General features: G+C 38.9%; 2 protein-coding genes across 2 annotated transcripts; one reads left to right on the top strand and one right to left on the bottom strand.

Moving 5' to 3' along the window:
- The first annotated feature begins 32 nt into the window (after positions 1-32).
- On the top strand, positions 33-8,156 carry LOC124646324 (nucleoside diphosphate kinase 7-like). Its single transcript, XM_047186453.1, has 7 exons — positions 33-124; positions 671-997; positions 4,057-4,218; positions 4,663-4,861; positions 5,167-5,412; positions 5,829-5,942; positions 7,960-8,156. Exons 1-7 carry the CDS (start codon positions 33-35, stop codon positions 8,101-8,103), a joined length of 1,284 nt encoding a protein of 427 aa, XP_047042409.1. The 3' UTR covers positions 8,104-8,156.
- LOC124632386 (ARL14 effector protein) lies at positions 7,906-11,219 on the bottom strand. Its single transcript, XM_047167210.1, has 3 exons — positions 10,940-11,219; positions 10,643-10,786; positions 7,906-8,223 (listed from the first exon to the last, which is right to left on the bottom strand). The coding sequence occupies exons 1-3, from the start codon at positions 11,017-11,019 to the stop codon at positions 8,142-8,144; spliced, it is 306 nt and encodes a 101-aa protein (XP_047023166.1). The 5' UTR covers positions 11,020-11,219; the 3' UTR covers positions 7,906-8,141.
- Between the last annotated feature and the right edge of the window lie 399 nt (positions 11,220-11,618).

The following is an 11,618-nucleotide window of genomic DNA, read 5'->3' as shown; positions in this document are numbered from 1 at the left end:
GTACCTGTTCTTTACACAAGCCTTTTCGGTCAATGGGTCGTCTTAGGGGCGGAGCGTCTTCTCAAAATGAATACCTAGGATTTCCACCACCATCACTAGATCAACTATCAACAGTACAAAGACTGTACGGAGCAGTCAGCTGCAAGCCCCATTAGCAATTAGCTTAGCTGTTTTCTGACCTATTTTTGTTAAAGTGAACTAAACGCGTCGTCTTACGTTGATGGTGTGGGAATGTCCGTACTGTGCGTCTCTTGTTGAATGTTAGTGGAATGCTAAATGTTTGGTGCCACAACAGGGGCCCGATTCTCCTAAGTTAATAATGTCAAAATCGAATAGAAATCGAATCGCAATAGGAGTTTTAACCATATGGGGCATTCTGCTACTAATAAAAGACCAATCGTACCTATTCGATTGACATTTGATTGGTGTGCGATTGGTCTGCTATTTTGGTGATTTTGGTCTATACGGTAGTTTGCTGTATAATCATTTTGTAAACGTAAATTATTTGCAGACAAAATGATTCATTATTGAATGACAGAAAAGGATAAACACGTTTATTTCAAAGAAAAAATAACTGAATGCCACATACGCTTCAATCGTAATCGAGTCGGGATTGGATCTCAGTCGAATCGAGTCGAACGTGAATCGAATGGCGCTTAAGTAAAATTAGGAGAATCGGGCCCCTGTTCAATAAATCAATTTGCTCTCGTGTGTTGCAGGTATATGACTACTTCGATAAATACACCTTTTTGTGTGACATGTACGACGAAGATTCTGACACTATCATAGAATTAGTTCTTAATTATTTCCCGTTTGATGAATCGTGTCAAGTAATAAATACAAAAAAAGGAAAAAACTTGCTTAAACGCGTGCATTTGCCAAGTCTTAAGCCAGAAATGTTACAAATTGGCAATGTGGTCAATATATTTTCTAAATTACTACTTATAACAGATTGTGCACCAGCAACTAGAAGACTTTTGTTTAATAATGTTGAAAGGTAACGTGTGTACGAAAGCTTGACGTATCATTATGTACCTACATAGACTCTATATAAATTATTATTATACCCTAAGGTTCCTAAAACCTATTCCATATAAGGTACCTATTCCTACATAAGCAAGATCGCATCGTTTGAGTGAATTTCATAGAAGACATAATAAGACCCGCTACACCCTACATACACCACCAACTACCAGCGGCGGCCCTAGCCATTGCGAGGCTACGTGCGGCAGGTCTATGCGAGGCCCTTTGTCTAGAACCGGCGAGAGATGTCGTGCGGTGTTCCGCAGGGGTCGGTTCTGGGGCCGCTCTTGTGGAACATCGGCTTCGACTGGGTGCTGCGTGCCGACCTCCCTAGCGGCGTCAGCGTGGTCTGCTACGCTGACGACACGCTGGTTCTGGCACAGGGGAGGTCGCAACAGGAGGCGGCCGACATAATGACGCGCGGGGTTGCGACAGTAATCGAGAGGATCCAGCTGCTGGGCCTGGAGGTGGACTTGCACAAATCCGAGCCCATGTGCTTTCATGGGCTTCGGAACGCGCCACCTTCAGGCTCCCAAGTCACGGTGGGGGGGGGGTTCCCATCGGCGTCGAGAGGGCGATGAAATACCTGGGACTCGTCCTCGACAGCCGGTGGAACTTCGTCGAGCATTTCCGACGTTTGGGCCCCAAACTGGAGAAGGCAGGTGCTGCATTCAGGCGGCTCCTGCCCAACCTGGGAGGCCCAAACGCCCCCTGCCGTAAACTCTACGCGGGAGTCTTACGGTCCATGGCCCTTTACGGGCCCCCGGTATGGGCACGTTCGGTACGGAAGCGGGCCGTACACTACCTGAACGTGCCCCAAAGGGTGATAGCCATCAGGCTAATCCGGGGGTACCGCACGATCTCCCGCGATGCAGCTGGCCTACTAGCCGGACTGCCACCGTGGGATCTGGAGGCGAGAGTCTTCTTGCGCCTGTACGACTGGCGCGAGGAGGCTCAGCGCCGGGGGGAAACCCCGTTGCCGCGGCAAGTTGTCGCGCAGCGGGCAGAGCTCCGGCGCGATCTCATGGTGGCCTGGAGGGAGCGACTGTCGCAACCCAGTGCAGGGCACGCCACCATCATGGCGGTAAGTCCCCTCTTTGAGGACGTACCGCATGACGCAGGTCCTCACCGGACACGGTTGTTTCACGGTTGGTCACGGTTGTTCCTGCACCGAATCGGTCGTGAGGAGGCGCCCGGGTGTCACCATTGTGCGGACAGCCCCGACGACACGGTGGACCACACAGTCCAGGTGTGCCCCGCATGGGGGGGGGGCACCGCCGGGTCCTCGTCGAGGCTTTGGGCGGCGGCGACCTCTCACGTCCGGCCCTGGTTCAGGCCATGGTCCGGGGCGAGAGGGAATGGGATGCCGTCGCCTCCTTCTGCGAAGCGGTCATGCTCGAGAAGGAGGCGGAACGCCAGAGAGTACGCACCTCTCATCCCGGCCGCCGCGCTGGACCTGGTAGACACCATGGGCGCCGGGTGTCGCGTGATGACTCCCGGCCACCGTAGGCGTGGGTCTGTGGGCGGTGAGTTTGGGTGGCTCATCGTCCCTCTGTCTGCTTAGACGACAGACCCGTGTCGACGGCGCGCGTTGTTCCACGCGCTCCTCAAAGAGATGTCAGCAACCCCAGCGGGGCCCAGCAGGGCCAAGGCCTGCCGGGGCTGCGGGTTGTTCGAAAGAGATACCGCGGCCCTGGTACATAAAAGGCCTATGACGGAACACGACGGTTTTTAGTCAGTAAGAGTCTGACACTCCCTCACCGCTGCTAACCCACAGCGGGAGGGGTCATTTGATGATTTTTGACGTCGGAAAAAAAAGGCCCTTTGTCTAAAGTGAAAAGTATGTGTTGCGAGAGTAAGCTGGCGTTTTGATTTAGCTAACCGTCATGTTTGAGGAGAAATGATCAAGTTAAACTAATTATTAAAATTTTATTTTTACTATAGTTTATATTTAAAGAATCACAAAATTAACAAATATTAAACTAAAATCTTTAATTAATTCAGAATAATCGAATGAATGAGCATCGTCATTTTCGATCGAAAGAATAGCAAGGGCTGAAAGTCGATCTTGTGTCATCGAATTCCTTAAACATGTTTTAATAATTTTAAGCCTCGAAAACTGCTTTTTCGATATTATTATTTTATTATTCGAATTCTCAAGACTATTTCGGTAGTGGGATAAATTTCAGTTAAATTATTTTCTAATATACATTTCAGCACCGAGATAATATTCAGCTCTTCGTATAACTGATTCATGGCCGTCTCTGGCTCATGTAGCGCCCGGGTGCAATCAGGACCCAAGCGTTCCCTATGTATTGAAAGATTGTAACTTGAGTAGTTCGCACGTCGTAAATAAGAAAGTTCATACGGAAACTAGGAGTTATTTTCTTGTTAATAAAAGGACTTAAAGCGGCGCTACCTTCTAGGTTCGGCTAAAAAAGGATGAAAAAATAAAACAAGTGTAAAGTCGAGCACCCGCGAGCGTAGCGAGCGCAAAAAATTTTGAGCTTTAGGTCACTGAAGCACCTAAATTTGTATAATAAATAACAGTGCAAGGTCAAGTCGCGAGCGTAGCGAGCGCGAAAATTTTTGAGTTTTGGGACATTTTTTAAAAGCAAGCACAAATAAAAAGAATCCGTGACTGGATCGAGAGCCAGTTGCTTTGTTACTTTGGTGTTCCAACTTTTTGTTAAATTGAGGACTCAAAAAGTAAACGCAGGATGAATTAGAAATATAGAAAAAATGCACATTTTTTTTTCTTGGACCAGACAAGATATGTATCTTCTAATTATATTTTTTTTATATTAGTGTGGGTTGTAGCGCGAGGCCCCTCCAAGCGCGAGGCCCTGTGCGATGGCACAGTTCGCACACCCCTAGGGCCGCCACTGCCAACTACGGTGCGAAGGAAGCCGGTGTCATGTCCTGTAAATCACGTAAAGGTTAAAGATACCAATACCCAAACGAAAATAGGTGCTTAAATAGGTAGGTACTTACTGACATCATCCAATCATCAAGTTTATTATTGAATTTCAGTACTTTTGCGATGATTAAGCCTATACCAGCACACCAACATGGAAAAGTAATAACGTTTATTATGAAGAAGGGTTTCCGCATAGTTCGTATGAAGAATGGCAAAATAAGTAAAGATTTTGCTATGGCACTTTACAAACACTTGTCGGGAAATAGTTTGCTTCCGTAAGTGAAACCCAGTTTTATAAAAGTACCGATCCAATTAAAAAAAAATACATATATAGGTACTTACTTAAGCCCCGGTTTGATATCGAGTGGGGCCGACGGCCGACATTGCATTGTGGGTTTAATTAGAAATAATCCCAAAAAAAATTTGGACTTTGCGGATGATGCACCCGTATCGAAGTGCAAGTAAGTAAATGCCAATCTTTCTCTGAACTATCTTCGACTCTAAATATGAGTTAGATTGCTGTCCCACCGGACTATCGGGGTGAAGGAAAATAAAGTGCACCTGTGTCCGCCCCAATGCTTGTCCACTATAGGCACTATAATATATCTGGCGCAGTTGGCTCTCCTTATGGTTTTGTATTATTGCTATCTACTATTCTATTTCTATCTACTAATCGCTTCACTACTGGAGGCTAAAATAACTAATGTTCGTTTCTACAGTATCATAATTGACTACGTGACTAGTGGTGAAATTATTGGCCTAGAACTGGTAGCCCCTAATGCAACAGCGGCATGGCGTCGCTGTTTAGGCGCCACTGATCCGGCTGATGCGGAGCCTGGCACCCTCCGACAACTATACGGAGAGGATATCCTCAGAAACATCGCCCATGGGTGCAACTCGTCATCAGAAGCTAAGAATGTTGGTTCTGCCGTACATTGTTAATCATTGTTCTTGGTAGTTGAGGAATTTGACTTTGGCAACGTTAAATTGCTTTGTTGGTAACCGTGGGACAACAGCTGTAAAACAATAAGTTCGATTTCCTTTAAAAAAATAAACTATTTTTAATTAAATAGGTAAGTACCACCTATTTAGATCTCTCTCACACAAACGTTCCTCAAATCGGAAAGACCACTTTCTTGGCTAACTGTTAGTATTTAGGTACATGGAAAAGATTTAGGTAAAGTGCTGGCCAGGTACACAACTAGTTTAATTAAATTTTACAGATATTGGAATTATTTTTTGGTTGCGATAACGGGGTGCAACGAGTACCATTTAGAGCAACTTACAAGGATTGCACTTGTTGCATTATTAAACCACATGTGATAATAGACGGCAATTTGGGTGCAATTCTGGAACATATTTCTACCTCCGGAACTTTTTATATATCTGCCATGGCTATGTTTTCTGTGAAATTAGCTGATGCCCTAGAATTCTATGAAATATACAAAGGAGTAGTGCCAACATACGAGGTTTGTTCGCAATATATTCAGTTATTATTCTCAGCGATCTCTTGAGATACTTGCGTAGAAATAATAAAGAGGGAACGTTTTTTGGCCCGTTTGTGTACCTACCATATAAAAACTCCGAAATTACGGAACCGATTTGAAAAATTCTTTCACTGTTGGGAAGCTAGACTATCCCCGAGTACCGAGTAACATAGACTATATTATATATTTTGACCGGGTGCAGGAACAAGTCACCACGGCTGAAATCGGGTGCCTAAATATTTTAATTATAGATATAGGTGTTGTTTTGAGCCAGTCAACCTAGCGTATTTTTCAGGACCTTCCTGAGGGCAAGCAGATACGCCCTTTTACGGAAGTAGGTAGGTACCTACCCTATATAGTCGGTTATACTCGTATAATAATCTGTTACCTATTTTCAGGCAATGGCGATACAACTAGCCGAAGGAAAATGTATTGCATTAGAAATTAAGTGTACAGATCCAAACAAGAACTGTGTTTGTGAATTCAGAAAACTGTGCGGCGCTCGAGATCCGGTAAATTATCTTAACCCGTCGATTTTTACAAGCAACCTCCGCAAATCCAAACTAGGTACTCACGAAGAGGTCGTATCGAACACAAGCAGTGGAGGGCACTTCGGCTTATTTCAGCCAATTGCCTCGTCATTACTCCTTCTCATATATAGTATACTAGCTTCCGCCAGCGGTTCGCCCGCGTGGTGTGTTGATAAAAAGTAGCCTATGAGTTAATCCAGGGTATCACCTATCTACATTAAAATTTCAACCAAATCGGTCCAGCCGTTTTTGCGTGAAAGAATAACAAACATACATCCATAGATTCTCACGAACTTTGACATTTATAATATTAGGAAGTAGGATTATAATATTAGTAGGATAGTAGGATATTATATCTAGGTATACTAGCTTCCGCCCGCGTAGAGTTCGGTTGTATCGCGTTTCCAAGAGAATTCTTCAAGTCAGGGATAAAAACTATCCTATGTTCTTTCTCAAGGTCAACTCTATCTCTGTGCCAAATTTTGTTAAAATCAGTTCAGTGGTGAAAGGGTAACAGACAGACAGAGTTACTTTCGCATTTATAATATTAGTAGGGATATACAAAAGAAAATCGAGTTAGGTACACATTTTATGACTCATGAATGGCTGAACGGTTTAAGCTGAAAATTAGAGGGGAGATAGCTTAGACCCACAAAAAGGCCATAGGATAGTTTTTGTCACCATCGGGCTACGGGAAACAGTAATATCGGGATACAGGAGAAACCGGCGGAAGCTAGTAGGTAAGGTATAGTATATTAGGTAGATTGGCAATCGGGTGATGTTAGTGGACCCAAAACTGAAATACGCACTGTGGAGGCTGCTTTAGAGTGAGAGTAGTACCTAGTTAGTCCTACAGTAGCAATGAATGAACGATTTTTTAAATTACCTACCACTAATTAAGGCCTGGGGCCCCATTCTCCTAAGTTAATGATGTCAAAATCGAATAGCAATATGATCGCAATAGCAGTTTTAACCATATCGGGCATTCTGCTACTAAAATAAGACCAATCGTATTCCAACGACATTTGATTGGTTGGCGATTGGTCTGCTATTTTGGTGATTTTGGTCTATACGGTAGTTTGCTCTACAATCATATTGCAATAGTTAATCATTTGCAGACAAAATAATTCATTATTGAATGACAGAAAAGGATAAAAACGTTTATTTCAAAGAAAAAATAGCGGAATACCTCATACGCTTCAATCGTAATCGAGTCGGGATTGGATCTTAGTCGAACGTGAATCGTATGTCGCTTAAGTAAAATTAGGAGAATCGTGCCCCCGGTTGTTCGAAGCTCGGTTACGTCAAGGTTAGGGTTAAATTCTAGTTTCAGTAAAATTAACAGGGTTTAAATTCAAAGTTTTGCGTTGTTGAAGTACCAGTTAGTTTAACGAACGTTGAAATTTCATAATAAAAATGTCAAATTAACCGTGGTCAAAATTAACAAACGGTAAAATTTTTACTTTAACTTTACCGTAACGTACGAACAACCGGGCTTTAGTGGTATTTAACCGACTTCTTTGCACATCAGGGTCAAAAGTAGTGTAGCTATAGCCTTTCGCTTTTCATTTTCTTGTCAGTCTTTAGAAAACTGGGTACCAATGGGGTAGGTATCAATCTCAACCTGTCGCACCCCTAGATGAATCCTTCAATGTTTGAGGTATAGAGAGCCCATTTATAGAAGGACACTAGTCCTGTTTTGATCCAGGTCAAACCAAGGACCAGGTCAAATTAAGAGTAATTCCCACAAGTCGCTAGCCATACCGCTTACGGAAGCTAGCCTATACTTTTTATACTAATTTGAAATAAATGCAAAAAATAATAAATATTCCGTAACGTTCTAATAGTCAAGAATACGGTTGGTTATACAGTTTTTGATAATTTTGGGATATCTAACATTTCACTTGCAAACACATAATAAACAGTTATTATAATAAAACTCTGATTTGTTTATAGATCAATTTATTGGATTATGAAGTAATTTTGTTGCCAATTTCAGGATTTGTGTCGTCAATTATATCCAGGGTCAATAAGAGCTCTTTATGGAAAAACAATAGTCGAAAATGCTGTCCATTGCACAGATTTACCAGAGGATGGAGAAAATGAAGTAGAATACTTCTTTAAACTCTTAGCTATTGAATGAGAGTTTTATTTTTATTGTAGTTACTTAAATACATATTATTATTTATGCTTGTAGTCATTTTTTATTACAAAATCATTTCCTTCTATTTCAATTTTATCATACATCCATTTTCTATTGACTCTGAAAATATATGAAGATTTTTAAAATTATATAAAATAGACTACTAATATATTGACCTAGAACTAAAATCAAGTATGAATATGTTACACCTAAAGTTCCAAGTGCGGTATGTTACCTGGTTACAGCTAGGTGTAACCAGCAATTTGCGGCTTAACACTTTCACTGTCCATGCATTACCTACATGTAATGTACTGATGAGTTAACTCTGTATGTCCGTGCATGACATACAATACACTATTAACTACCAAGAATAGTGGTGTTCACAAGAAACTTGAAAATAAAATCTAATAAGATATACAATGTGTCCCGGGGATAAGTGACCGCCCGAAATTTTTTGAATATTTGTACAAAATTAAGGATAATTTCTTTTACATTTTTGAAAAAAATCATTAAAAAATTTTTATTGTCAGGCCTGTTAATAACAGGCTTTGCTCTTTTTTTTCAAATTTCAACTGACTGTATTTTTGCATTTGTTTGAAATAGCAGCAAACATTGTTCTGAGCTATTGTAGGAAATATCATGTAGTTTATTAATAAATTAAAAGAAAGTGATATTAAGGGGGCATTTATTGGACTTATTTTGAAAAAACTGAAAAAAAGGCGTTATTTTCTTTGAATTTTTATTTTCTTTTTGTTCTAATAAATGTTTTATTACATTTTTGTTATGTTTGATAATTTTAATTGATAAACTATGATGTCGGCTAGTCAATAAAGAAAAAAGAATTTAAAAAGATGTAAAAACTTAGGAAATATCTTAAAAAACTGCAGCACGTTACAGTATTTACTAAAAAAAATAAAAAAATCATTAAAAAAAAACCAAAGGCGGTAAGTCCCAAATATAAAGGAAATTATCCTTAATTTTGTACAAATATTCAAAAAATTTCGGGCGGTCACCCGGGACACATTGTATAATTATCTCATTTGTTTTCCTCGTAGAGGTTTATCAATGAAACATTCCGCCATCAACGATTTGACCATGTTTGTAAACTATACATCAAACATATTTCAACATACTTGTTCAACACTATTGGGGTTGCCTATAGTTAACATCATCATACAAGACATCTGCTTATAGTTGTAACTGATTGCAGATTATAATTAAAAGAAAAAAAAAAACTATTGGTTGCCTGTTCATAATTATGTCTATTTATTTATTTATTTATTTATTGTCCATGCATTATACAGGGTGTCCAGTAAACAGTATGACATACTGCAGGGGGTGATAGCTTGGGTCACTACCTATCAATACAACACAATATATGTTCAGCAAAATCTTACGGATTTACAGTTTTTCAAAATTTTCCGAAATATCGAAAAATCTCTACCTTGAAACAGATTTTTAAGCATCTCTCTAAGATTTTTCTAGTACTTTTTTTACATCAAATTATTCGTGAATTGTTACTTTACTCATTATTAAGTCTTTTTTCTATCAAAAACCAGAATGTTTTCAAGAAATACAATTTTTTGTTTAAATTTGCACAGAACTATTTTCTTATCACTTAAGTTTAACCTACAGTGATGAAAAAAATGTATGTATGTTATGTGTAATAACTTGGAACATTTTCAAGGAGCGTGGGTAGGGTTTCTCATAAAAACTCCAAGTAATTATTGGCATTTAATGTACACACTGTGTGTCACAACTAGTTTTATAATAATTCGCATAAATTCGCAGCTATTACTTATTCTCATAGTGGTATTGTGTCAAAATTACGTTAATTACATTTTCAACAAAATCAGCTTCTCTGGAACTAAAATAGCATTTTTTTGTATTTTTTTTTAATGAAAATGCACTAGTATTGTATCTTTCCTAAATCACCATTAAACAAGCTATTTTTTAAGTTTGTTGTACAAAACTGCTCCATACATTTTTTTTTCATCACTGTAGGTTAAACTTAAGTGATAAGAAAATAGTTCTGTGCAAATTTAAACAAAAAATTGTATTTCTTGAAAACATTCTGGTTTTTGATAGAAAAAAAGACTTAATAATGAGTAAAGTAACAATTCACGAATAATTTGATGTAAAAAAAAATTCTAGAAAAGGATTTTTTCATTACAAGATGCTTAAAAATCTGTTTCAAGATAGAGATTTTTCGGTATTTCGGAAAATTTTGTAAAACTGTATATCCGTAAGATTTTGCTGAACATATATTGTGTTGTATTGATAGGTAGTGACCCAAGCTATCACCCCCTGCAGTATGTCGTGCTATTTACTGAACACCCTGTGTATAACGCAATTTTGGACTTGCAATAATTGTTGTGATAATTGTCTTAGGACAGTGAAAGTGTCAACTTAGTTGCATTCTTTTATTTACAGTTAGAACTAGGTGAAGCCGTGCCATGCATTGTAGATAAATGCAGTAGGAGAGTGTGGTGTATCATATGAGCTTAGACAAGTTCTATCTGTTTCAATGTACATTTACCTGCATTCATGCCCGCATTTGTTAGAATGACACTTAGTGCAAGGAAAGTGACATCCTGGGCAAGTTTCATCTAAACAATCACACAAATCTTTTCCTGTTGCTGCTATTTGCCCACGTTCATTGTATATATTCTTACTTTTTCGGCTGAAAAAACAAATTGTAATGAGTTGAAAACTAAAATGATATGTGGAAAACCAAATAGCAAGTCATAAATGATTATCAGTCATTGGTTGGTGGGTTTCCCATGTTTATGACAACAGTTAAGAAATCCAAACATTTAATCGGTAAAGTACTTACTTCATAAAATAACTTTTCCGATTCAGCTTACGCCTTTCGCGGGCTGATGTCTCCGGGTCAAAATTATCTAAGAAATTCATTTTATTTATGCGTGTTAGTAAACTATAGCTTATTAAAAATAGCAATCGTCACCTTGACACTATTTAAAAACCAATATAACGAAAAGATAGATATTCAAATTGTAATACCAGGAACACTCTTTAATAATTATTAATAAATCTTGATGTAAGTCAATATTTCTCATTTATTTTTTTCAATAAATAAGCAAAATATTCAAAACATCATATTGACATTGACAGTAGATTTTTGATAGACATTTTAGACATGTGCATGTTAGGAATTTATAGTCTATGACATTTAAAAAATGTAGGGTTGTTAGTCTATGAAAAAGAATGACTGTGGTGTGAATTGTCATGATGTAAAAACCAGTGAGAACAATGTTATAATTCCTAACAAAATGTGATTGTATTTCTTTAACTATTAATAAAGGCTTTCAAGAATACCAGAAGTTTGAATACCTACAATAGGTTATGGGCCCAGAACGCCCGAGAAGAAAAAATTAAAAACCGGGATTGGGTAATGAAAAACCCAAAATAAAAAACAAGTTAAAAAAAAAAAAAAACTAAAAAACAGTAATAACAAGGAAGAAAATAAAAAACGGTGAAAAACTAAAAAATGG

The sequence above is a fragment of the Helicoverpa zea genome, chromosome 1 (assembly GCF_022581195.2).
Source record: "Helicoverpa zea isolate HzStark_Cry1AcR chromosome 1, ilHelZeax1.1, whole genome shotgun sequence".
In the NCBI taxonomy this organism is placed as follows: domain Eukaryota; kingdom Metazoa; phylum Arthropoda; class Insecta; order Lepidoptera; family Noctuidae; genus Helicoverpa; species Helicoverpa zea.
Note: the sequence above shows the minus strand (reverse complement) of the source record. Positions and strands in the feature narration are given on the sequence as shown.